Source organism: Chelonia mydas, chromosome 7 (assembly GCF_015237465.2).
Source record: "Chelonia mydas isolate rCheMyd1 chromosome 7, rCheMyd1.pri.v2, whole genome shotgun sequence".
In the NCBI taxonomy this organism is placed as follows: domain Eukaryota; kingdom Metazoa; phylum Chordata; order Testudines; family Cheloniidae; genus Chelonia; species Chelonia mydas.
In genome coordinates this window covers 81299208-81326800 of record NC_057853.1, presented here as the reverse complement: position 1 = coordinate 81326800, position 27593 = coordinate 81299208, and the positions used below count along the sequence as shown (strand labels likewise).

General features: G+C 44.7%; 2 protein-coding genes across 8 annotated transcripts in view; one reads left to right on the top strand and one right to left on the bottom strand.

Annotated features, from left to right (window-relative positions):
• Positions 1 to 25510, top strand: AIFM2 (apoptosis inducing factor mitochondria associated 2). 4 transcript variants are annotated; one of them, XM_007054662.4, is made up of 9 exons: positions 1 to 325; positions 1679 to 1873; positions 4445 to 4560; positions 7216 to 7335; positions 18157 to 18249; positions 18727 to 18835; positions 21041 to 21193; positions 23361 to 23561; positions 25260 to 25510. In XM_007054662.4, exons 2-9 carry the CDS (start codon positions 1699 to 1701, stop codon positions 25412 to 25414), a joined length of 1122 nt encoding a protein of 373 aa, XP_007054724.2. In that variant the 5' UTR covers positions 1 to 325; positions 1679 to 1698; the 3' UTR covers positions 25415 to 25510. The 4 variants fall into 4 exon arrangements, with proteins under 4 accessions (XP_007054724.2, XP_037759375.1, XP_037759374.1 ...); XM_037903447.2 differs by having other exon boundaries at positions 184 to 325; positions 1685 to 1873; XM_037903446.2 differs by having other exon boundaries at positions 245 to 325; positions 1682 to 1873.
• LOC102934984 (core histone macro-H2A.2) overlaps positions 25381 to 27593 on the bottom strand; it is a 37382-nt gene continuing 35169 nt past the window's right edge. For 2 of the 4 annotated variants that reach the window (XM_043550709.1, XM_043550708.1), the window contains one exon: positions 26303 to 26944. In XM_043550709.1, the coding sequence (XP_043406644.1) occupies positions 26779 to 26944 (166 nt within the window). In that variant the 3' untranslated portion in view covers positions 26303 to 26778. Of the gene's footprint in view, positions 26945 to 27593 lie in introns of all 4 variants that reach the window. The other 2 variants (XM_037903445.2, XR_005226044.2) reach the window with 2 other exon arrangements.

Sequence of the window (27593 nt, the reverse complement as noted above, 5' to 3'; positions counted from 1 at the left end):
ACTCCTTGTTGTTTTTACAGGAGACTGTGAGCATCTGTGGCCTCAGCTGTCCCCTAAAGCCCTGCAACGCGCCGGGGGCTCCAGTAGAGGGCGGCAGGAGTCGGCTCAGCCGGGGACGGAGCGGATCTTCCCTCCGGAGCGTCCGAGCCGCGTTTGCGGAGTCGCCACGAGAGGTCTCAGACCACGCCTGCCTCCGTGACCCGCGGAGGCTGCGCCCTAGCCCAGCTATCCCTGCGCTCGCCCCAGCCGTGGGGACGCGCATGCGCGGACACTGGCTGGGTTTCCTCCATCGCCCCCCGCGGGTCTGCAGTGGTGCGAGGAGGGGGTGAGTGGAGCAGGCGGACGCTGGAGCCAGCCTGGCTCTGCACGGCCGGGCTGGCTCCGCTCCCCTCGCTTGCTAAAAGCGGAGGCAGGGAGTCCGGTGGAGACAGACACTGCACTTTCGTGCTGGCCTGCGTACTCGTTGTGCGCCAAAGGGCTTTCCGTGACCCCCCCCCCCCCCGCCGCCCCCGGGGTCTTGTGCCGGGGTCTGGAGTTCGGTTTGACGCTGAATTCGGTGCTGGCCGAGCAGTGCCTTCTCCAGCGTACTCTGCAGAGAAGGGGAAGGGATGGCAGCCAAGCTGGCATGTTTTGCTTTTTTAAAAAAAAGTCTCCTCCAGCTCCTAAAAGTGTGCGGACCCCCACATTTTGACTGGAGATGCAGATCCCTTGGGAAGCTTAGACATAGTCTGAGCTCCCCCCCTCCCCCGGGAGGGGGGTCTGTGGACCACAGGTTGAAAAACACTGACATAGACAGTTAGGAAACAGGACCTGCTCTTCTAGGGCCGTGGTTCTGAAGCAGGGGTCTGGAGCCCCCGTGGGGCCACGAGCAGGTTTCAGGGGATCCGCCAAGCATAGCTGGTGCTAGACTTGCTAGGACCCAGGGCAGAAAGCCAAAGCCCCTGCCTCACAGGATTGCAGCCCTGGGACCCTCAAGCCCCCCACCCAGGGTTAAAGCCAAAGCCTGAGCAACTTAGCTTCGCAGTGGCATGGGGCCCTGGGCAATTGCTCTCCTTGCTACCCTCTAATGCCAGTTGTTGTGGCACTGCCAGGCCGTGGAGTTTTTATAGCCTGTTTGTGGCTCAGAAAGAAAAAGGTTGAGAACCCCTGTTGTAGGAGATACTGGTACATTCAATTAAAATATATTCTACAAACATCGTATCCCTCTCAAAACAGATTTCTGTTGACAACAAAACTCTAGCATGTCGGGCCTGATTCCCCTCTGCCTTTTCACAATGTGCAAAGTGATGACGTTTTGGAGGAAGAATAAAACTCCATATCTCAAGCAACTGTTCCTGTTGCTTAAAATGTCTGTGTTGCTGTTTCCATCTGCATGTTCCTTGCTGCACTCCTGTCAGCTATCTGGGAGGCAAGAGAGAGCCTGTAAAAAGCTGAGCTGTAGTAGTGCCTGCTTCAAACTGTTCTGAAATTTAGTCTTCAGACCATATATATCCTGGCTTCTATTTTACTCATTGTTAGTACTTTAAGTACGTGATTTGTCACAGTGACTTCAATGGGACTACTTAAGTCTTTGCAGGATCAAGTCCTTATTTTCCACAGGTAAGGCGCTCTTGTGACACCCTTATTGTTTCCCTTCTTCTTAGTGTGGTGTTTTTTGTTTTTTCTTTTTTTCCTGAAGAAGCAGCTCTGCCATCTAGGATGGGATCCAAGCTTTCAGTGGACGACTCGGTGCGTGTTGTGATCGTTGGAGGAGGTTTCGGGGGAATTGCAGCTGCCAGACAACTAAAGTCCTGGGGAATCCCCTTTGTTCTTGTGGACATGAGAGATGCATTCCACCACAATGTGGGTGCTCTCCGGGCCTCTGTAGAGAGCGGTAACTTACGTGCTTTTTCCTAAAGTCTGTGGACCATCTCTGGTCCTTTGTTATCTGTTTACCCCACTGGGGTATATGGAGCTTCTCTCTGAAAGAGGAACTGCACAGATTTTAAAAAACTCTTGTAAGATTCCAAAATAGAAAAATATCTCTAGCTGTGGTTAAACTAAATTATTTCTGTATTCTGATAAAACTTGAGACTACTACTGCCTTCTGAGAAACCTGAGCTGCAGACTTCTGATTTACTTACACAGTGACAGCACAAATGCAGTTGTTCCCACTAATAGTTATCTGCAAAGGCAAATTTGTAAAGTTATGCCAGCTGTGAGTTTCCCCAGGAATAGGGAACACTGTTTGCACAGGCATTTGTGAAGATTTAAAGATGATCACTCTACCATAATCAAGAACTTGAAAGATGACTGCTACTCTACATTGCTATCTTAAGCCTCTTTGATACTTAGAATGTTACTCTAACAGCGGGGGCATGAGCCCTGTAGCTAGAGATTCCTCAGGATCTTAGGGCTCATCTGCACTAAGGTTTTAGTGACATGGTTTTGCTGAGGGCCTTGCATATTATGTTTTTTCCTTTAGAGCCCCAGCTCCAGTAGTAATGGAATTACTTGAGAATCTCAGCTTTAATTACGTTGAGTTTTAGCACTTAAGGTTGGAGAGAGGCTTGACAGTGAGACACCAAAAGCTCAACGTCCTGAAGGCAAATAAGAACTTTCAGCGTCTAAAAAAATCAAATGATTTAAAAGCCATTCATCTTTAGTTGGTTTTTTTTTGAGGGGGGGAAGGGGAGGAAGGAGAGGGTAGGGTGGCAGCTGACTTGTTTCAGAGTAACAGCCGTGTTAGTCTGTATTCGCAAAAAGAAAAGGAGTACTTGTGGCACCTTAGAGACTAGCCAATTTATTTGAGCATAAGCTTTCGTGAGCTACAGCTCACTTCATCGGATGCATACAGCCTTAGAGTTGCTTATGCCAAGCCACTGGCCAGGTGGCCTGGACATGAGGACGGAGTAGAGCCTTGTCAGATGCACATCTGATGCTCCTGGAAGTTGGTTTGCAGAATCTTTGTGTGAGTGAGTGTGAGAGAATGCTTGGGGCTTGCAATACTGATATAGCTACGCCAGTTCAATCCCCTACTGAAGACATGCTGCCCGGGTGTGAAATATTACTGGTAATTTACTGACTTTCTCTTCTCAATAGTGATTAGTTAGTTTAAAAAAACCTCCCTTCCTCTCAGCCTGCCTCAGTGTTCCCGTACATATCCTGGTCCTGGACTTAATGTAAAAAGTCATAAAAGAAATGCTCTCAAATAGCATGAGACCAGATTTAGATCTACATTAAAATAGTATGCCTCCCGACATCTAATATCTTTGTCTAATACATGCAGCTGAGACAGTTTAAGGGAAAATAGCTCCTGTTGTGGCCCATGATTACCCTGCAAGGAATAGCATGGTGGTTCTCCAACTCTTTCATTCTAAATCTGACTTCATACCTTGAGAGAGACTTTCAGGGACCCACCTCCCCTCCAGCCCCATAACGCTCCAGTGGTCTGGTGTCAATATTCATTCTGTGTTTCACTGCACAGGGCTCTACTCGAGGTCCATGGACCATAGTCTGAAAATTGCTGACCTATCCCCAAAGTTAAGATGGCTTTGTCTTGTTGGCTTGAGTTGTGGTTTTCTTATGTGGTTTTCTTACTTCTTCCCTCAATCACTTGATTCCAAATGAGGTTTCTGGCTTGGCTACATGAGGACTTCCAGGAAAACTAATGCAAATTAAGTAAAGAGATGAATTTGAAGTGGATTAGTTAAACAGCATTAAACCTCTGGGTGAACATTGTCATTGAGGCCAGGTCTATACTACAGACCATTTTCGATTATAAAATGGATGAAAAATCCAGACTCCTGAGCAACATAGTTATACCGACCGAACTCCCTGTATAGACAGCATTATGTCAATCGGAGAACTTCTCCTGTGAACGTAGCTACCGTCTCTCAGGGAGGTGGATTAACTATGCTGACGGGAGAAGCTCTCCTGTCAGCATAGGGGCATCTTCATGTACAGTGCTAGAGCCGAACCAGTGCAATTGCACCACTGTATGTGAAAACAAGTGCGCTGAATTAAAGTTGCCTAATTCCTTTTAGTTTAATTCATTTTGAAAGTGAATTAAACTGAATTAAAGGTACGTTAATAACAGTATGCACACGGGTATTTAATGTGGTTTAACTAATCCATTTCAAATTCACACTTTACTTAATTTGATTAGTTTTCCAAGGTGTCGCTGTGTAGAGACACCCTTAATTGTATGCCTGCCTTTTTCAGTTCTTGTCAACTGAAGCAAAAACTTTCTGGGTCCTACTGTGTGGCAGAGAGAATAGATGTCAGGACACTAGTCGTGGAGCAGGTCTTTATTCTGTGTAATAAGAAAGCAAATTCTTATAACCAAAGGAGGGCCATTTGAATAGGACTTCTGGAAACACAGTGGAAGATTGGCTTTCTAGTCCCCCTACTTTCCTTTTTTCTTAACCAGTATATAGGTGGCATTAACCTTCTTTCATTGCAGGATTTGCCAAGAAAACCTTCATCTCTTACTCTGTGACCTTTGAGGAGAGCTTCCGACAAGCTAAGGTGGTTGGAATAGACTTACTGAGGCAGAAAGTCTTGCTGAATGATAATGAGGTGAGTGCATTGGGGACAGGCTGACTTAATGACTTCCGATGAATAATTTTACTCTGCAAATGCAGCAGTGAGCAGATGATTTTCTTCTCACTCTCATGTTCAGATTTACTCTGTTTCTTTAGTAGGGTGACCAGACGTCCCAATATTAAGATATTTGTCCCGCGTCCTGACCGCACATCGGTCGGGACGCCCTTTGTCCCGATATCGGGGACCACTCACCATGAGTCACTGCGCGCACCAAAGTCCTGGGGCTGGCGGCGCTACCTGGGGCAGCTCCTGGCACCTGCCCGCTGGCAGGAGCCCGCAGTGCGGGTGGCCCCTAGGCACAGAGGCGGAGGGGGGCTTTGTGTGCTGCACCGGCTCCCTCCTTCCCAATCAGAGCTGCGGGGGCGGGGCTTGCAGGCACTGACAGTGGGCAGAGAGCCCTCCGCCCCCCCTGACCTGACCCGACCCTAGGAACTAGAGGGACCTGCCGGTGCTTCCTAGGAGCCGCCCCAGGTAAGCACCGCTGGGACTCCCCACCTCACCTCCTGGCAGGTCCCTCTGGCTCTTAGGGGCAGGGCACTCTCTGCACTGTGCCAGCGCCTCCAAGCCCCGCTCCGCGGCTCCAGCAGCTCCCATTGGCACTTTTCCCGGCCAGTGGGAGCCACGGAGCTTGCGCTTGTGGCAGGAGCAGCACGTGGAGAGTCTGGAGACCACCCCCTTGCCGCTCTGACCATAGGAGCCAGGGACCTCCCAGGAGGGCTGGTGAGTGCGGCCAGGGAAGGGGGCAGGGTGTGATGGAGTGAGTGTCTGGGAGGTGTGCATGGGGTGCTGGGCTGTGAGGGTGTGGAGGGCGCTGGGCAGTGGGGGAGGTTTGTGTGTTTTGGGGTGCTAGGCAGTGGGGGCCTGTTGGGGGGTGCTGGACAGTGGGGGAGATCTGTGTGTGTCAGGGCACTGGGGGTTTGTGTGGGGCATTGTATAGCTGTGGTGGTGGGGCTGTGGGGAAGGGCACTGGGAGGGAGGGAGGAGAATTCTGTGTGTATTGGGAAACTAGCGAGTGGGGGGTTCTGTGTGGGGTGCTAGGCAGCTGCGGTGCCGGGGGGGGCGCTGGGCAGGGGTGGTGGTGTGCATAGCACTGTGCATTTGTGCTGGAAATGTGGGAGGGTTCTGGGGGGGCTCTGGGCATAGTGGGTTCAGGGGGTACAGAGCATAGTGAATCCGTTGTGCTGGGCAGGGAGCTGTGTGGCGCAGCATGGGCCCACCCCCAACAGGAAGGGGCATGCTGGTAGCACAGGGCCAGGCGGACCAGTGTACCCCATTGCCCCTGGCCGGCCCCGCCCTTCCCGCTGTTCACCTCCTCAACTGAAGGCGGGGGTAGGGGGTGCAGGGGTGGGGCAGCAGCGTGCAGCACCGGCAGGAGAGGAACATGACCAGGCGGACGGACACCGAACCAGAGTCAGGAGTCACAGCCTGTGGATTCGGGGGGGCTCCGGCCCCGATTTGTGTGGGCCTGGTTGGATGCTAAGTGGGTAGGCTACGGCCCCCTCATGGTTATGCCCCTCCACCTCTTTACACCCCCACTACTCCCCCTCTTCCCCAGTGCCTCCTACATACCGCAGAACAGCTGTTTCGGGGCAGGCAGGGGGCGGACAGGGAGGTGCTGACCTGCAGGGCTGCCAGTGGATGCTGAGCACCCCTATTTTTTTTGTGTAGGTGCTCCAGCCCCAGAACACCCATGGAGTCAGAGCCTATGAGTCCTCAGATGTTCAAGCTAAAAACTCACTTTATATGAGTCTCTGCAGATAACTCACTTGTTGTGCAAAGTGACCATACAAAAGAGGGCAGGGCATGACCCAAGCAAACTCAGTTTACAACTCAAGCCAATGATTACAGAAGAGTTCAGAGTAGCTGCCCAGCTTTAATTGTAGTGTTTCACCAGGGAGACCTCTGCATCCCTTCATTCCCAAAACACGCCTCATGTGGCAGCTTCCTACTTATCAAAGTGACAGGGCGTAGGGTTGAGCTGGGAAGCAGAGCCCAGCAACTACGCAGTAAGCCAGGACTGAATGCTGCACCACAGGTCCAGTCAGGCCCTCAGACAAGCTGTTCCCTTCCTTGTTGCTGGTAAGAACTGCTAAATTAATAGTCCAGAAGTCTCTCAATCACAGGATAAATGTATGGACAACAACAGTGTAACCTTTCCAGGACTGCCCTGCCAAAGCTTTTTAACCCTGTTCTGGAGGGACCACCTTTAAAAGGAGAGTGTAGCTATGTCTGCACTATTTCCATTCAGTGTCTAGACTCTGTAGAGATGGCCAGTATAAGGGACAGCTCTGCTGGTAACTTGTCATGTACATATTTGTGTGTCACAACTTGGACTGAAGCCACAATACCCATTTTGCATAGCGATTGCACCTAGAAAAGATGCTGTGATATCCCATTACAAACTCAGACTCACCAAGTCCCCATTAATATCTTCAGATTGAATGCAGGTAAACAATTATATGAATCATTTAGTTCTGCAAAAGATGTTTGTTTTTGAATTGAGTGTTGCTATTTAGTTCCAGGGCAGGGGGAGGTGTCAGAGCACCACCTGCAAAGCGACTCCAGTGTTCGGTATCCTTTACCTTGGACTTCTCAAAGTGATGTCTGATCCACTCTCTCCCCTTGTAGGAGCTTTTCTACTCTCACCTTATCCTTGCTACAGGCAGTGATGGGCCTTTCCCTGGGAAGTTTAACCAGATCATTGACATGGAAACTGCCATTCAGACGTATGAAGACATGGTCAAGGAGGTGAGATTGAAAACCATCAGTGGAAAAAGTGGTGGGTAGCTCTGTCCTTTTGAGAAAGATATAAGAAATTATAGTTACGGTGAGCGCTCTTATTGGTATCCAGATGAGGGAGGATGAAACTAACAAGAGTGCTGGCAACATCCAAATTCGGAGTTCAGGGGTGAGTGGGGTGTTATAGTGCAGTGGTGCTTGGATCAGAGAGAGGGCTAGCAAAATGGATACATTTTATTTAAATCAAATTGAAGGGTTTTTTTCTTTTTAAAAATGAAATTTGAATTATTATAATTTTAGACCTTAGCACATTTTGCATTAATCTCAAAACTTTTAAATAAACGCTGAATCCATGAGCCTCCATCAAAAATTGAGTTAAAAGCTGCTTTTCTAGAGGGAATCAGGGGGAAAACATTCTAACTTTTGAGATCAAACTATAAATATGGCACAGTGGTCCATGTAGTATATTAAGGGATCGATCTTGTGAGGGACCCTGTGGCTGTGCTGATGGGTGTGAGAGACTGGTAAAGTCATCACAGCCTGCCTCACTCACTCTCCAGGAGATGCCATCATGTATCTCATCAGGATCATCAGCTGAGCCCACCTGGGTGGTCGTCTGCTCTTATTTATAGTGTCTCCCTACCTCAGTGCTGATAAGATGCGATCTCAAATTAGGAATGCTTATGACTCCACCCACCATCAAAACTTTCCAGCTTATGGAAAAACATGGATTTGCCCAGTAACTACCAGCCCTTGCTTCTGCATGGTTCTGGGCACTTCAAGTAAATGGGCTTATTCAGTCTCCTTGCTTATATATGCAGACAGATATAAATCCATTAATTTCTCAACTGCCTCCTTCTGTCTCTAAACAAATAAAATATTGGAGTGCAAAAGATATATGGGTTACACAAGCAGAAGTCTCGGATTGTAAGTTCTTTGGTTTGTATGGGGATGGGGCCGGAGTGTGGCAGAATGCACCCCTGCATTCGTACCCTACACGCTATTGTAGTAATCTTTGTACAAAATATGCCTTCTGAGGGTATGTCTACACTACAAAATTAGGTGGATATTATAGAAGTCGATTTTTAGAAATCGATTTTATACAGCGATTGCGTAGGTCCGCACTAAGCGCGTTAAGTCGGCGGAGTGCATCCTCACTACTGTGGCTAGCATCAACTTACGGAGTGGTGCACTGTGGGTAGCTATCCCACAGTCTCCGCCTCCCATTGGAATTCTGGGTTAAGCTCCCAATGCCCAGTGGGGCAAAAACATTGTCGCAGGTGGTTTTGGATACATTTCGTCAGTCGCCCCTCCCTCTGTGAAAGCAATGGCAGACAATCGTTTCGTGCCTTTTTTCCGTGCGGACGCCATACTGCTTTCAGCAGACGGTGCAGTAGGACTGCTAACCGTTGTCATCCACCGCTTCCGCTGCAACTCTGCTCTGCTGCTATTGTCTCAATAGCAAATTTGTCCATGTTGTCTGTCATGGGCTCCCAGTACGTGTGTTCTTCCACGGGAAATGTGCTCGGTGCTAACCGTCATCCTCCACTGCTTCCGCTGCAACTCTGCTGTCATGAATCCATCTCGCAGGTCCTCTCGTCATTCTCTATAAATATCTATTCTCGTGGCATCTGTTGTCAGCCACCGCTTCCGCTGCAGCTCTGCTCTCCTGCAGATGCCATACCATGGCAAGCATGGAGCCCGCTCAGATCACCGCGGCAGTTAAGAGCATTGTAAACACCTCATGCATTATCCTGCAGTATGTGCAGAATCAGAACCTGTAAAAGCAGGCGAGGAGGCAACGGTAGCACGGTGACGAGAATGATGAGGACATGGACACAGACTTCTCTCAAAGTATGGGCCCCGGCAGTTTGGACATCCTGGTGGCAATGGGGCAGGCTAATGCCGTGGAACGCTGATTCTGGGCCCGGGAGACAAGCACAGACTGGTGGGACCGCATAGTGTTGTAGGTCTGGGATGATTCCCAGTGGCTGAGAAACTTTCGGATGCATAAGGGCACTTTCATGGAACTTCGTGACTTGCTTTCCTTTGCCCTGAAGCACAAGAATACCAAGATGAGAGCAGCCCTCACAGTTCACAAGTGAGTGGCGATAGCCCTGTGGAAGCTTGCAACGCCAGACAGCTACTGGTCAGTCGGGAATCAATTTGGAGTGGGCAAATCTACTGTGGGGGCTGCTGTGATCCAAGTAGCCAATGCAATCACTGAGCTGCTGCTATCAAGGGTAGTGACTCTGGGAAACGTGCAGGTCATAGTGGATGGCTTTGGGATTCCCTAACTGGTGGGGCGATAAAACGCATATCCCGATCTTGGGACCAGACCATCTTGGCAGCCAGTACGTAAACCGTAAGCAGTACTTTACAATGGTGCTGCAAGCACTGGTGGATCACAAGGGACGCTTCACCGACATCAGCGTGGGATGGCTGGGAAAGGTACATGATGCTCGCATCTTCAGGAACTCTGGTCTGTTTGAATAGCTGCAGAAAGGGACTTACTTTCCAGACCAGAAAAATAACTTTTGGGGATGTTGAAATGCCTATAGTTATCCTTGGGGACCCAGCCTACCACTTAATGCCATGGCTCATGAAGCCATACACAGGCACCCTGGACAGTAGTCAGGAGCTGTTCAACTATAGGCTGAGCAAGTGCAGAATGATGGTAGAATGTGCATTTGGACCTTTAAAACCGCGCTGGCGCAGTTTACTGACTCTGGTTTCACTGAGGTCTAACCGATATTCCCATTGTTATTGCTGCTTGCTGTGTGCTCCACGATATCTGTGAGAGTAAGGGGGAGACGTTTATGGCGGGGTGGGAGGTTGAGGCAAATTGCCTGGCCGATGATTACGCGCAGCCAGACACCAGGGTGATTAGAAGAGCACAGCAGGGCGAGCTGCGCATCAGAGAAGCTTTGAAAACCAGTTTCATGACTGGCCAGGCTACGGTGTGACCGTTCTGTTTGTTTCTCCTTGATGAAAACCTGCCCCCTTGGTTCACTCTACTTTCCTGTAAGCCAACCGCCCTCCCCCCTTCCATCACCGCTTGCAGAGGCGATAAAGTCATTGTTGTTTCAAAATCATGCATTCTTTATTAATTCATCACACAAATAATGGAATAACTGCCAAGGTAGCCCAGGAGGGGTAGAGGAGGAGGGAAGCACCAGATAGGGTGGTGGATGAGGGGAGGAGGGAAGGACAAGGCCACACTGCACTTCAAAACTTATTGAATGCCAGCCTTCTGTTGCTTCGGCAGTCCTCTGGGGTGGAGTGGTTGGGTGCCCGGAGGGGGCCCACGTTCTTGGGCATCTGGGTGAGGAGGCTATGGAACTTGGGGAGAAGGGCAGGCGGTTACACAGGGGCTGCAATGGTGGTCTGTGCTCCTGCTGCCTTTCCTGCAGCTCCACCAGATGCCGGAGCATATCAGTTTGATCCCCAGTAGCCTCAGCATTGCATCCTGCCTCCTCTCATCACGTTGCCACCACCTCTCCTCTTGCTCCCGCAACCTCTCATCTTGCTCGTCCCTCCTGTCCTCGCATTCATTTTCTTCTTTCTGGACTCTGCCATTGTTTGCCTCCACGCATTCTGCTGAGCTCTTTCAGTGCGGGAGGACTGCATGAGCTCAGAGAACATTTCATCGCAAGTGCAGTTTTTTTGCCTTCTTATCTGCGGTAGCCTCTGGGACGGAGATGATAGGGGAAGTGTTGAAACATTTGCAGCTGCAGCAGGAAAAAAAGGGAAAGTAGTATTTAAAAAGACACATTTTAGAGAACAATGGGTAGGCTCTTTCACTGTGAACCAAGCTGTTAACATTACATAGCACGTGCTTTCGATACAAGGTTGCATTTTGCCTCTTATACTGAGGGCCTGCCGGTTTGGTGTGAGAGATCAAACACGCAGGGCCGGGCAACAGAATTTGGCTTGCAGGCAGCCATGGTAAACCACAGTCTTTCGGCTTCTTCAACCTTCATAACATGTGGGAATGGTTTCAAAAAGCAGCGCTTTCCTTTCCCATACCAAGCACCTGTTGGGTTGGCCATTTAAAAGGAGGGGCTGCGGTTTTCGGGTTAACGTGCAGCACAAACCCAAGTAACCCCCCCCCCCCCCCTCCACCCTACACACACCCAATTCTCTGGGATGATCGCTTCACCCCTCCTCCCACCGCATGACTAGCATCAGGGAAGATCCCTGCCAGCCAAATGCGAACAGCTCAGCGTGAATGCCCCCCCCCCCCCCCCCGCACCACGTGGCTAAAAGCGGGGATGATTTCTTTTCAGCCACAGGCAAACAGCCCAGCAGGAACGACCACATCTGAATGTCCCCTTAATAATGTCCTTGGAGGATTTCCGCTCCATCCCCAGACATGTTAACAGACTTCCAGTAGCTGTACTGGCGCGAATGCATCCCAAGTCTGCAGGGCAAATTAATCATTAAACACGCTTGCTTTTAAACCATGTATTATATGTACAAAAATACACTCACCAGGGGTGCCTTCTCCGGCTTCATGGTCCGGGAGCCCGCCTTGGGAGGGTTGGGAGGGTATTGGCTCCAGGGCGATAAACAGTTCCTGGCTGTCGGGGAGAACAGTTTCTCCGCTTGCCTGTTGTGCGCTATCCTCTTCCTCATCCCCAAAATCCTCATGCCTGTTGCGTGAGACTCCCCCCTTGCAGGTGTCCACGGACAGGGGTGGGGTAGTGGTAGGGGCACCCCCTAGAATTGCATGCAGCTCATCATAGAAGCGGCATGTCTGGGGCTCTGACCCGGAGTGGCCATTTGCCTCTTTGGTTTTTTGGTAGGCTTGCCTGAGCTCCTTAATTTTCACGTGGCACTGCTGCGGGTCCCTGTCCATCATGCCCTTGGAGATTTTTTCAAATATTTTGGCATTTCATCTTTTGGAACGGAGCATCTGATCTGATAGCATTTCATCTGATAGCACGGATTCGTCTCCCCATACAGTGATCAGATACAGTACCTCCCGTTTGGTCCATGCTGGAGCTCTTTTGCGATTCTGGGACTGCATGGTCACCTCTGCTGATGAGCTCGCCATGCTGGCCAACCAGGAAATGAAATTCAAAAGTTCCCAGTGCTTTTCCTGTGTACCTGGCTAGTGCATCTGAGTTGAAAGTGCTGTCCAGAACAGTCACAATGGAGCACTCTGGGATAGCTCCCGGAGGCCAATACTGTCAAATTGTGTCCACACTACCCCAAATTTGACCCGGCGATGTCGATTTCAGCGCTAATCCCCTTGTCAGGCAGGAGTACAGAAATTGATTTTAAGAGCCCTTTAAGTCGACAAAAATGGCTTTGTCGTGTGGATGGGTGCAGGGTTAAATCGGTCTAATGCTGCTAAATTTGACCTAAACTCGTAGTGAAGACCAGGGCTGAGTATCATCTGAACTAACTCACTCAACTTCGGTGGTAATATGATGAAATGTGTGTAGTAACGAACTGAAATAAGGTTTGAAATGTATTTACCAGACAAGTTTGGGTAAACCAGTTTCTCAAAGACAAAGGACAAGCTGATGACTCTAGATGAGTGTCAAAGTTGATGTGCAATCTTGTGACAAGTGGCCATTGTATGGCAAGAAAGGGGAAGCAGGAACAAACAGATCTGCATCTTAGAAAACAGCATGAAACCTTTCACCATGAGACTCCATAACTCCAGCCTCACAGCAGTAATGAACTTTATCTAGGGGTAAACCTCAGGAAAATGCATTTCAGAGGGGAACAGGACTACAAAGTGAGGGGCAAAACACCCCAAGGTATCTTTTCCTATAAATCTCTTTTTCACTTAAGACAACAAAAGAAACAGCCTTTGGGAGCAGATCCAGGCCTGAGAATTTGATCAGCAATGTTACTGGGAACATGTGGTAAGGGACTTCACTTGAACCAAGCCTAGTTTAAGTTTTAGTACTAGGAAGTGTTTTATGTTGTACCCATTTGAGTTTGCTCCCTTATACTTGTACTCAAAACTTCTCATTGTAGTTAAATTTGTTTTATTCTTTAATTAAACTAATCCAGTATTGTCTAAACTGACCTGTGCGGGTAACTCCATTTATGGTAGCAAATTGTTGAAAATTGATCCCTTTAGGGGGGCAACAGATCTAGTATCTGGGCTGTTCAGGATAAAGACAAAGGACAGGGCAGAACATACATTTTGGGGGAAAATTCAGGACTGGGATTGTGCTGGGGTCACTCTGCAAGTGGAACCAAGGCTGGTGGAAGCCAGAGTGTGACTGGTGTGTGGCTGGCAGGCTGCAGCTACACACAGATGCTCGGGGTGTAACCTGCATGCTAGAATGCTGTTTGTGAGTGGCTCAGGTGGGAGTGCTACAGAGGTAGAACACTGTGAGGAACCCAAGTTTGACGGGCAGGGGTAACACAGCCCCTCGCTGGTCTGGACTGTACCCTGGAATGTCATAAGGGGAGTTCTGTAACAAGGGAGAAGGAGCGGAGTGTGCAGCCAGAAAGGAGCAACACTGGTGTCTAAACAGGATGGTGTGGGGAGGGATAGCATTCTTCAGAGTGCAGCCTCTAGTGTTGATTTCAACACTGAGGAACTGTGGGGGGTGGGGAGAATAGGGAAGGCCTGCCATGGCTGCGGATCATAGAGACCCTATCTGGGAATATTTTCAAGAAATTCCTGTACCTCTGAGTAAAAAAGAACATGTGCCAAATGTAAACAGTACAACAGAGCTGCAAGGCCTGATTGTCAGAACAAGACACTGTGAAAAATGCTCTTCAGAAGGCAGTGACTTTGTTTGGCATGTCTATATCAGTCTGGATCAACTGGTTAGCAAACTTTATTTTTGCTCCAATCTTATGGACTGCCCACCATGTCTTACTGTGCTAGTAAAGAACTTAGATGGTCATAAGCTTACCTTTTGAATGGATTACTTATGCATTTCAAAACATTAGCATTCAAAATATAATTGGTATGGTAGTTTTTTGTGGGAGTATATCAATTTCACTTTTACTATTACTGCTGGACTTTTGAAATGATCTCTCATTGCTCATCCTAGTTTAACTATTCCTGTTTAAAGTTTTATTAGGCATTTATGAATTTAAACATTTAAACTCAAGATGTTTTATGTTGCTAGGGTTAAGGGTTTAAATAGACAGATAATCCTTTATTTAATTTCCCTATAAAACTGGGTTTAGACTAAATCATCATTTAAACAGTGGTACACACAGCTGCAGTAGGAGGGATCTCCATTTTTGTTTTTTATTTTTTTTTTAAAGCTGTGCACTGAGTAATACTCAGTGACTGACTTTACCATTTTGTTTCAGAGTCTAGCATAGATATACAGTAAGAGGTTATGAATTTCCATCATTTGCTGGTATCACTAGCAGTGCTGCAATTAAACATACAGTCAGTTTCCTGTACCAGATTTTCTTCATCCAATAAACCCATGGTAATCAGGACCAGCAAATTCCAGCAAGACCATGTAAGTGAAAAGATTACTTGATTCATTTATGCAACAAGTTCTCCTTTTCATCTAGTTCAGAACAAACACTTCATTAGCCTGGTCCGTAATGATTGAATCATGTCACTCTCCACCCCGCAAGCAGATATTGCTAGAAGACTGCTGGATACAGTGTATGAGAAGGAAACTAAACAGTGTGCAAAAATTTGACAGGAAGCTTGTTAATCTGAGTCTTGATGGGTGGAACAGTGTATACAATAGTCCTGTAATATGTGCTTGAGACAACCCCATCTTCTGTTGTCAAACTTACAGAAACAATTAGACACTGCCCATAGAGCAGAATACTTAAAAGTAGCAATAAAAACAACAACTGAACAAAAATTCAAGTGTCAAGTACATAGTTTTGTCACCGACAATACTGCAAATGTAACACAGATGAAATCTAGAAGATAATGAAGGGACCCTGAAACTTATAATGTGTGCCGTACTCATTTGATGCACCTTTTAACCAAAGACTAAAGTACAACTCCAGGAATTAAGGAAAATGTTGAAATTGCAAAATACTTCCCATAATCACTTTGCTTCAGCCTCACTGAAGAGAGCAGGAAGATTCAAACTAATTCTCCAGGATGCACAATGACATTCAGTGGTTGGCTGTTTTGAGCTACTTATTATGGCCTGGCCTATTCTGATAACTTGTGAAGAATCATGGCAAAATAGATGGAGCCACAGTAGTCTACATTGGACTAAAGAGAAATGTAGAGAATGTGCTGAATATACTGAAACTTCTTTCTATAGCCTTGGACAGACTACAGAAAGACTGCTGATATGGTTGATATTTGGAAAGAATTTCAAGAGACATTGAAGAAATACCAAACAACAGTTAGATTGCAGGCAGTGAAGAAATGGGATGGATCAATCACTTACTAAACCTTGTTTTCTTGCCAACATTCTCTACCCAAAGTACCAGGGTAGATGCTTAACTGCAGAAGAAGATGGTGGTATGACATGGGCATCTTATCATCCATCAATCATTCCCAACCAGAACAAATTTCAGGACTGGAGGTGAACCATTCAAGCAATATGTTTGATCTTTTAAAAGTCACAGCTGAACTGAAAGTCACTAGCTAAGTGCCTGGAACCAGAACTGAATGTGCAAGACTAGCTTTTGACAGAAGTAGCCTCTTCTGCAGGCACAGAGGATACTTTCTGAATTTGGACTAATTCATTCAAAGCTGAGAAATAAACTGGGAGTTGAAAAAGCAGGAATACTTGTCTCTTCCAGTCTATGAACAAAAATGAGGGAGAGATGAGAGCTACTTATTGTAAAAGTTTAAAGGACAGCCTAAGTAACTCTCATTTTCAAAAGACTTAAGCAGTAAGGAACTTTCACTTAAGCATATTTGAAAACTTCTCCAGGCTGAATTGAAATCTGTTTAGTTCCATGACTATAGTTAATGCCTTTGTTTAATAAATCATTTAGTTGTAAATATGAAACATGTTTTGTTCAAGTTATGTATCTAAAACATTTAAGATGGCTTTGTTTAATAAACTTTGCGCTGTTGCATGATGGATTAAATTCAGTTACCATTCTACTGCACCTTGATACAAAATGGTGAATGATATTGCTTATTTACTAGATAACCTCGTTTGTGCTCATCTGTTACAGACTAAATGTACAAATAAGGATCTGAAACTATTAAGCTTTATAATTGCTTAAATGTGTACAGTTAATACATCAAAGTTAGAGTAAATTCTCTATTTAGTTGTAAATCAACCACTAAAACATGTTTTAATCTCAATCACTGAGATAGCAGTTTTCTTTAGAAAAGTACAAATGGAAAATCAGGGCTTTCTACATGGTGATTAAATCAACAGTGGAGTCTGGACCAAGGGATGAGGGTTAATAGGGAATATTTCCTGTAGCATCCTATATATCACAACTGAAGAATTGTGGGTCGGAGCTCCAATGCCTGTATCAGTAGTGAAAGAGGCCTCCTTGTAATATACGCTAGTGTATGGGTGGGGATGCTGACCATACAAAGCTATGGGCAGATTAGACCATTGGACCTTGTAACAGAGCAGCTGCCAACAGCACTGTCCCTCATGGTCAGCGGTCATGCTGCAGCACCATCCCTCTGTTTCCTCCTCTTCAGGGGCCTCTAAGAACTGCACATACATTCTGCCCTTCCATGCCCTATGCCAGTTCAGTGTGTCCCTCTTCCTTAGGGAGGGAATCCCTCCACCCCCTCTCCTCAGAGCTATTGAGTCACCACTCCCAGGCTTTACCTGGCTGGAGCTCAGGTCTCAGGCTCTGACTGCCAAACTCCCCTGGTATCAGGGTCTTGCTCCTGCCTTAGCAGGCTACTCTCCATTCTCCTACCTAGGGCAACTCCCCAGTCTCAGTCTTCTCTGAGGAACCTGGCCTCTGCCACAACTACCTCGGCCTCCTGCTGCCCTTATAATGGTGTGACCCCTTTACAACAGTTGTCTGGCACCAGACCTTCCAATCCTAATGGGCCAGCCACCCTGCTAAACACCTCTTTGGTGATATCACAGTCATGCTTCAGGCCAGCCGGCACAGTTGGGATCTCATCCCGAAAGAAAATTCCTCTGCCCATTATGTTAAAAAGGTGCGATGATTTTTAAAGTAGGACATGTAAAATGCTGGACCCACCTGATCCCATAGCAGCCACTTCCCTTTTGACTACTAATTGATCATCCTCCAAGTACTATTTTTCATAATGGAAAGACATTGCACAACATGTCTGCAGCCCTTCCTTCCCCCTGCCCCCAAGTTATTTTTCTTTTTAGATCTAAATGAATGGGCCTTGGATTCTGATGGTAGTAAACCACTCTAAGGTGAGCATTAATAGGTGATAGGTGCATTTCTTGGGTAGATGAAGGCACACCACCTCATGCCTTATAACAGGCTGCAGTGCTACCCTTCTAATGCGCACCTTGGAGTAGCTTATTGTTATAGTAAAAATTCACCTGAAATCTGGTGAACAAGTTGCATTTGACAGTTGCCAGCCCTTCCCTAGGACTCAGGTATCCTAATCAATGCTTCCCATTGAAATACAAGATTTTTTTTTTTTTTTTGAGGGCCAAATCTGCCAAGGGTGTTTCAAGGTTAGGGTGGGATTTAAAAGGTGCTTTTGGTGGGACAGCTCCACCTCTCATTCCAGAGGGTAGAAGACAAAGGGTGTTCTATTGATAACAGTTTCTGCGTGGACTCTGCTTTAATAAGAAGGTCTTCCTACAAGTTGGGAAGGTGCACAGCTGGTGCTGCCAGAATGAGTGTTCTGGCTGAATGCCTCACTCTAGGTTACTGTATTTATGAAATAATGCAACAAGGAGATACAATTTTGTTTTCTTTTGGTTTTGCAAGCTCCAGAAATCTCCACGTATTGTGATAGTAGGTGGTGGTGCTGCTGGAGTGGAGATGGCTGCAGAGATCAAAACAGAATATCCAGCCAAAGAGGTATAAGAAACTACTTACACAATAATTAATGCTCCACCAGCTGCTTCCTGCATCTGGTGACTTAAATGTGTTCTTCCACAATGCCCCTGCTAGAGCAGTTTGGGTTTGCTGTAGCTAAACTCCCTCACAACCATTTTCCATAGAGCCTCATATTCAGCAAGGCTGGAAGTGAACAGTTGTGAACGCCCTCACAGCCAGCATTCCTGCAGTGCATCCTGGTGCTGGGGTTGGCTGGAAGCAGAATAGCTTCCCAAGATCTTCCGCTCACCCATCCACCCTACTCTGCCTTTGTTGCCAAGAAATGCATGCTGAAAGCCAGAAGCCTAAGGCTTGGCTATTGCTTTTGCATGCTTGCTGGGACAGCAGTCAGACGCAATGCTGTTTAAGTAGTATTTGTTCCTGGCTGACTCAGGTTTGTTTTTGTTTTCTTTTTTGTTTTCCCCCAGTTGGCTGTAGTTCTTTTGCATTTGTCCACAGGTCACCCTCATTCACTCAAAAATTGCACTGGCTGATGTGGAGCTCCTACCAAGTGTCCGGCAGGTGGTGAAGGAGATTCTTCTCAGGAAAGAAGTGCATCTCTTGTTAAGTATGTTCTTAACAAATTTCATTTAATATTTCTCTAACTCAGACTGAGTCTCTACAAATCCTCAAAGCTTCCTGCCCCACTTCCCCATCTCTAACTCCTTCTCCTATAAGGAACCTTTGTCTCTAATGCTTGTTTCTGGTGAGAAAGACTAACTAGGGCTCTCTTCAATACCTGCTAGAAGGTAGCTGCTGAGTGAAGCAGGGTTCACTGGACTTTCCCCTGCATTCCCAGGGCAAAGCAGAAGACCCATCAATTGCTCCTGTAATGGGATACAATACACATTCCCTTTGATAGCTTTTCTGGAGTCACATTAGGTAAACCAGCATAAAATGCCTTTCTAGAGTGATTTCATGCTCATGAGAAGTGAGGGCTTGAACATGCCATGTCAGTTGGAAAAAACTAGCAGTATGGAAACAAAATGTAGAGCTGAAGTGTATGTGCCTACTCCCACTGTAGACCAGGGCTCAGCCTATGCTTGGGGATGAGAAGCAGCTAAGGTAGTGGATAAACACCTCCAAAATACCTGAGAGATCTTCTGTTGGAAAAAGGAGTTGTTGCCACAGGCAGTGCAGGAGAGAACCATTTTTGCACTGGCAGAACTGGTCCTGTGAGCCATGCATGCCTTCCCCATTTCTCATCTCTCTGCATTCAAATCCTCTGCTTCCTCCTCCTTTTCCTTTCTGCCTGGACTCTAGCAGAAGAATTGAGAGCATGGGAGGGACAGTCTCCTTGCTCAGTTTCTGTCTGGCACCACAGTATCCCATGACAGCTGGGAGGAGCAATTACAGGAGAGTCCTGCTCAGCCCCTGCAGGCCTGGAATGGAGCATGCCCAGAGCAGATGCATCTTCAGAGAATTTAGCTGACACACTCTTAAGGCTCTACTGAACATATGCAAACTGCGTTTTTCAGAGGCTTATAACTTGGATACATTTCAATGGATGTACACAGGAATGGCAAAAGGCATATCTGACAAAAAGCCAGCCCTCCTGCCTAATTTCATGTCTTTGCGTCAAAGCATGGAGGGTCTAGAGTGTCTCAACAAAACAGGTTGAGAATTTTGTTTTTAACACTGACAAAACAATGTCGTTGCCCCCCACCCCCGGTCTTATTTTCTGAAATTGCATGAACAATTTTAGCTGATCAGTTTGATGGAGGCACTTGGCATGGAAAATTTCAGCCTAAACAGTTTGGCAAAGCTATATATAAGGAATTGAAAAGAGGGTCTTAAAACGGTCAGGCTACCAGCTCTGCCTGTAATATATATTGGTCAATATTTTTAAACGTTAGGTCCTAAAGTTAGGTTCTGAAATTCACATTTCAACACCAAAGTGATTTTCAGAGGTTCTGAGCATTGGCAGCTTTCATTGACTTCAATGGAAAGGAAGGGCACTCAGCATCATCCAAGAGGTAGTCAGCATGCTACAGGATCAGGCTTTTCTGGGCAATGGAAAAGTGACTGGACTATCTGCAGAGACAAGAGGCTTTGCCACTGGATGTGAAGGCACTTCACAGAAGATAAAAGGGATGGTGGGAATTGAGGATGAAAACATGGTAAACTCCAGGAAAGGAACAAATGGAGGAAACTAAACATGATTATCTGAAATGAAACTTTGGGAGATATTTTAGTATGTCTTGTGTAGAACAGATATTGTAATCTGTGTTCTAAATGTACAATCTTTATAAAAGTATTTTTGTTAAAAATAACACACTTTACACTCCTTAGGCTTCGGTGCCCAAGAAAGCAGCTTATGCTGCTTAGAACAGTGGTTCTCAACCAGGGGTACACGTACCCCTAGGGTACACAGGTTTTCCAAGGAGTATATCAGCTCATCTAGATATTTGCCTAGTTTTACAAGCTACATAAAAAGCACTAGCAAAGTCAGTACAAACTAAAATTTCATGCAGACAATGACTTGTTTATACTGCTCTATATACTATACACTGAAATGTAAGTAAAATATTCCAATTGATTTATAATTATATGGTAAAAATGAGAGAGTAAGCAATTTTTCAGTAATAGTGTGCTGTGATCCTTTTGTATTTTTATATCTGACTTTGTAAGCAAGTAGTTTTTAAGTGAGGTGAAACTTGAGGATATGAAAGACAAACCAGACTCCTGAAAGGGGTACAGTAGTCACTGGCTTAGAGGGTAGCAGCATCCCTGCTAATGATCACAAAGACCTCTATGCTGCTTCTTATGACAGGTGACAGAGTCAGCAACCTGCATATGCTGACTTTAAACCGATTCCAAGAGAATATGGCAGTCAAGACGGAAAAGGGCACAGAGGTTGCTGCTGACATGGTGATTCTCTGCACTGGTATAAAGATCAATTCATCGGCATACAGCAGTGCATTTGGTAAGTTAAAACCATAGGACAGGGTGGGGCTAAGATTCTTCAGCACAGGCAATAAAATGTTTTAAATTTTATTCCAATTCAGTATTTTAGAGACGGTATGCAAGTGGTATTGACATTTAACTTGGTATAGTTAGAGCACATTTAATATCTGTGGTTAAAGCTTACACTTCAAAAAAAGAAAGTGGCCCTTCGGTGAAAGTTTGTGGAAGAGGGCATATATTTATGCAATAAGTGGTTTGTATTATTTCTTCACCTTCCCCTACCATTAACTTTAGGTAGACTCCCAATACATCCTACTGTTGTGGTCCTGGGTGAAATCCTGGCCTCATTGAAGTCAACGGCAAAACTCCCACTGACTTCAGTGAGGCCAGGCTTTCACTCCTGCTGCTAAACTCATCTGTCAGTGCACTACGGTAACTGAGCCCGCACACCCGTTGTTCCAATCCTGGAGCTATCCTATGCAGAGAATGCCAAATGTGCTAAATTGTGATTGGTAGCGTAAGAACAAGTATTCTCTATGAGTGTGATGAATCATTCGATGTGCTGGTAATACAGTGCTCTAGAGACAAAGCATTTGGAGGCGAATGGGGGAAATTAGGAAGGAACTTTAGGAGCTGGTGCACTTAGCAGTGGGCCTGTAACACTTTTAGGACTCTCCACCTAAATGTGAAGGGTTAACCCCTTTTAAAATGCCTGGGTGCAGATCCTCCACTGTTGTAACACTGTCACTGAAGTCAGTGGAGCTAGGACACTTTACGCCATTTGAGGATCTGCGCCCTGGTGTTCAGCTAATTCTACTTGGTGAATTATTTAAAAACCTATGCAACAAAATATTTCCCACGATATTATATTTCAATTAAAGTATTTTACATTTTAAAATTAAAAGCCAATTATATCCTATAGTAAATATCACCCATCTGTCTTCCAAGTTTTCGAGGGGAAGACAAATAAAATGTGAGAATTAATGCGAGAATTAATGCAAGAAATTTGCAATTAGTTCAAAATGTGAGAATTAGTGAATGAGCATTTTCTTAAATACGTGATTTAACAAGTGCACATCTAATTCAAATTTTGCATGCCCTTAACCCCCTCTTCCTTTAGACAGCATTAGAAAGGGTGTAGTAATTTTATATTGTACCAGTTGCACATTCAAATTATCACCTTCTAATAGAAATGGTAAAAGGGATTTGAGGCCAGCAAATGAAGGGAGCATAGTCTGGCTCAAACTCAGTTTCACTTGTGTATCTGCAGAATTGTATCATATGTGGTTAAAACAGAAACTAGTGTACTGTACACATACAATGAACAACTTTCAAAGGAAATACCTTCAAGCATCTGAAAGGCACTAGTCCTCAGAGGATGAAAACCATGCATTATCTACTGTTTTAAAAGGGTAATTGAGTCATCCAGGTGGGAAAAAATTCAGATTTTTTTTTTTTAAACCAGTGAAAATCACCATTTGTTCATGGAAAAGATACTAAAATTTCCACCAAAACTTACTTTTAGCTGAGAAAATTCATACAAAAATTTCAAGTCCAAAGTGTAACTTATCACCCAGAATAAAATATAAGTGCCTGAAAATCGGAGCAGGGATGTGCGTGTGTGTTAGAATTAGTGTGCTATAATATAGATTTGAAATTCTGTAATTCTCACTAGAATCACTTGTTACCATTTAACAAAGCTGGGAGTGTTGTTATTTCTCAACAACCAAATCTGTTCAGGCCACCCTTTGACTCTAGCCCTTAAAGTCAATTCAGAGAGCCTGATACTGAGAACTAAGTTAGCATTTTTAGATCAGGTTGTTGATTTGTATAAATTGCCATAGCTCCACGGACTTCAGTGGAGCTATAACTATTTATGGTAGCTGAAGATTTGGCCCATTCTTTTCCTGGTTTACATACACTGTTGGCTCTCGGATGATAGTACCAGCTGAAGTCCTTAAATCATTAAACATGATTTATCATGCATCACGTAGCAGTGACTTCTTGCAAGGCAAGTGTCATTCTCTTGCAGTGGCAAACGTAAGCTACACAACTACTCTACTGAATAGTTAATGATATAGCTGTTGGTAGTGATTCACCTGAGTGCTTTGTGTCACTGGATATGCATTGTTGTTCAACTCCTCAGGCCTTGGGTGATGCACTTTTTTTTTTTTTTTTTAAAACAGGGGACAAGCTGGCAGGTAATGGTGCTTTAAAGGTCAACCAGTACCTCCAGGTGGAAGGGTATGATAATATCTATGCTATTGGTGATTGTGCTGATGTGAAGGAACCGAAGATGGCATACCATGCTGGGCTCCATGCCAATATTGTGGTGACAAACATCATCAACAGTCTGACACAGAAACCTCTTAAAACCTACCAGCCAGGTAAAACTGGGCTCTGCTCATAACAAGTCTTAGCTGATGAGATCCTTTCTTCATCTCTATATAGAATTACTTTGTAAGAAATCCATAACTTGCACAGGACTGTAATTAGAGCTGAAGGAAATAATTTGGATTTGAATATTATATATCTGACATTATTCTTACTTTCTTCCTCTTAAAAAAATATTCTTGCCAACTCTTCAGCAATCCTTTTGACACACAAACAAAACAAGCACACAATTTGATTATTCTGTACTTAGAAATGTTCTTCCCCTTTGCTGCTGATTGATTACTGTTATATTGGTGGGAGGATATGGTGGTTACAGTTTATAAAGGAAACCATTATCTTAATGAGTTGTTTATCAAACTATGATATTAAATCCTTGGAACAGCAAAATATCATGACTTAAAACTCTTACGACCTGAACCTGAAAAATCTTAATCACATGCATAGTCTTTTATTGTGCAATTCATTCCATTTAAGTCAGTACCTTTCCTTGCTAGTTGCTGTAGCAGTGGGATAATAGGACATCCAGAGTGCATTTCCCACTTGCTTTTGATACCAGTCTGTGTACATATTTCTCCAGGCACTCTGGAATAGCTTTCCAGATCTTCTTAAATTACATTTCAGGGGATTGGATTGACCCACTCTAATGCCAAGGTTTAAGACAAGAGGTGCATACATGTCACAATGCCATGAGCCTAATTTTCCTCTGATTTATATTACTCTAAATCAGGAATAATTCCACTGAGTTCATGGAGTTACCGCAGCATAAAAGATAAAAATCAGTCCTCTATAAATGGAAACATCTGTTACCTGGTTAACTGTGGTTTAGGAGAGAGTGAGAAAACAAGGTTCTCTTGTTTCACCTCCCACCCTTATTTCCAAATTATAAGAATAAAGGATATAGCTGTGCAAAAGCATCATCAGAGTCCTGGGTATTCTGTGGTTCCTTGGCATTTGCAGCAGAATTTTCCCTTTGTTGGAGAACTATGCTCCAGAATCTCAGCTTTCATAATAATAATAATAATAATAAAAAAAATAGGCGTCTACCCCCTGTGGTTGCAAAAACGTTAAAAATGTGAATCGAGTGCAACTGATGCCCATTTAAGTCTGAAAGGAGCCTGAGACTCTGATTGTGAGGTTGTGAATTGACCAATTTAGCTAGTGCAGGGCTCCATGGCGTTTGTAATTCCACAGCTGTGGAATTTAGCATTTGTCCAAGATACTACAGAATTAATTCATTTTGCTGGAGCCTGGTACCAAACATTTTGTTTTCTCTCTCCTGGCCCTGAAGGACCTGTTTGGAAGTCCTTCTTGCTCTGTAAAAGCGGGAAGTAACTGGATAGCAGTGCATGCTTCATTGTTATGTAGAACCAGCCTGCGCGGGGTCTGGGAGCCAGAAATGCTGGCTGGACAGCTAGACTGAGGTGAGAAGATAAACTGCTGAAGCTGACAAACTTCCCACTTTCCTGGCATACATGGAAGGAGGAGATTCTAAGCCAGGCTGCACAGAAAACACTATGACTAAATCCCACAGAGCTGGGCATTCTAGAGAATCAGCAAAAAAAAAAAAAAAATCTTTTATTTCTTGCCATGTAATTTGGTCCCATTGTGCTGTGAAGCACACAGGTGCTGATCATGCTGTTTGATCACATTTGCAACTTTGACGACTAACTGTGTATGTTTCTCACTTCTAGGATCACTAACCTTCCTGCTGTCGATGGGCCGGAATGATGGGGTAGGCCAGATTAATGGATGCTACGTGGGACGTCTGTTAGTGACTATTGCAAAGAGCCGGGACCTTTTTGTTTCTAAGAGCTGGGAGACTATGGGACAGACTATGCCCTGCTAGATAGAAAGGACAATGATGAAGTAGCAAGGAAATACATGTATCGACTGGCATTAACAAAGCTGGAAAAGAATAAAAGGTTCATCATTACCAAAATGACACAAGCTATATGGCTTTTTGACTGATAGCAATACTGCACCAAAACATCACGTATTACGAATCCCATTCTTTAGCATGGTGCATTATAATAACATAAAGCACGCTCCTTTTAAAGTGGCTCTGTGATGTGGACCTGCACAGAAACTGTATTTCTTGCTGAAACTTTTTCAACACTCAGTTCACATGCTAAGATGGAGCTGAGACTGGAATTCAATTTAAATGGATTTTAAAATAAAATAAGTAGCAGAATATGCTGTTTTCAAAAGTCCATTCATTTTTGTCTACCAGTCCTCTTTTTGAGTGAAATGTGTGATACGTTATCTCTGCAAGTTCACTGCCCTCATTTGCTATTTTTGCTCAGTTTGGTTCAGACCAACAGCAAATCCTATCTCTTCACAACATAGAGAGCTGCTTTTGAAGAATTTACAGTTCAAGTGAAGGCCTTGGTTTGCCTAAGTCTTCAAGACTGTAATACTCTGAGTCTGGCCCTGAGACACACTCAGAACGGATGGCTGCCATCCTGAATCGATCCATAGCATTGCATCCATTACCTGGCAAAAATTCCACACAGGGTCTAATTCAGTGTCTTTTATATGGAAGTATGTTGTGGCCACAGATTTGGTACTATCTGTACCCTAAGTATTCATATGTCAAATACTTCTACACTCTGGGGGTATTGTTGACTTTCATTTAAAGGCAAAAGTATCTGTAATTAGGGTACGGTTTATAATAAATACACTGGACACATTTTCTTTTCTTTTTTCTTATAAAACAAAAAACAAAGATGAAATATTCTCAGTAATTACAGAGATTATTATGGGGTAAAACAAAATAGAAGGTCCTAGTACATCTTTAAAATTCTCTCTCCAACATGGAATGTAGACAAAAAAATTAACATTTTGCCATCCACCCTCAAAAAAAGAAAGGGGAACAAAGAATTGTGTGTGTGTAAAATTCAAAGCTACAAATCTAAAATGAGTCCTAAACTAAAAAAGCAAGACATATTTAAACAAACTTTTGAAGAGAGCTGGCAAATTAACTACTCAAGATTTCTTTAAGGTGATATAAAATGGTAGGGGGTATCTATTAGCAAGAATTAATCACAGACTAAACCCTCTCCTCCATAGCAAAGCTCTCCATTAAGTCACAAAACATCAAACTACTAACATTCCCCCTCTTCACCACATTTTAAAAATAAAACCCACCTCTAATTCTTTAATGCTACTCAAATTTATGTTGAAAAATAAAGCTTCATTTGGCTGTCATAGCTACTTGGTGTCTAGCTTGGCCATTTCTTGCACGTAGATTCCGATGCTCTCACTGTCAAAGAGCAGAAAGTAAATGTTCTTCAAGGAGGAAGAACTAGCGTCATCAAAATGGGTGGAAATGGCTTTGAGAGTCACCTGGGCTGCGGTCTGTTTTGGGAAGCAGTTTCTATGCAGCAGAAGCAAAGGAAAAGGTGGAAGTTAGTCTCAAATTCAGTCATTCTAATTGTGCATGGAAACACTGTACTCATGACACTGAAAAGAACAAAATGCATTTTCAAAATGAGTGTTTATATACTATTACATGAGAAATCCTGCATTAAGGCAACACTAGTTGCAAGTATAAAACACACAAGTCAAGAAATAAAACTCTAGGTTCTCATCGCAACATGAACTCAATTACACTATTATACTCGCCAGCAGCAGTTACTATAATGTTGCAAAACAGTTTCAATTATCACTTGTTTTCATACATCTTTCTGAAATGTTCATTTTTAGGGTTGACCTTTTCCATCAATGGTCTATGCCTACATTTTTTTTTTTTTCCAGGCACAGAAGTTCAAGCAACTTTTCCTCTCCCACTCAAAGGGGAGTGGAAAAAATATTTTCTCGCTGTAAAACAACAAACCCAAACACTCCCTCTCTCCTCCTCTAAAAAAAATGCCAGCAAAAATCTCTAACATTCCTTTGAACAAAACTACAGCAAAAATGTTTGAAATCTGGAACTTGGTATGGATATAATTCTCAGGACTAGTTCCTTTGCTTGTTTAGCAGGATGTATTCTCAAGTTTAAGAGTAAATGAAAGTAAAAGTTACTT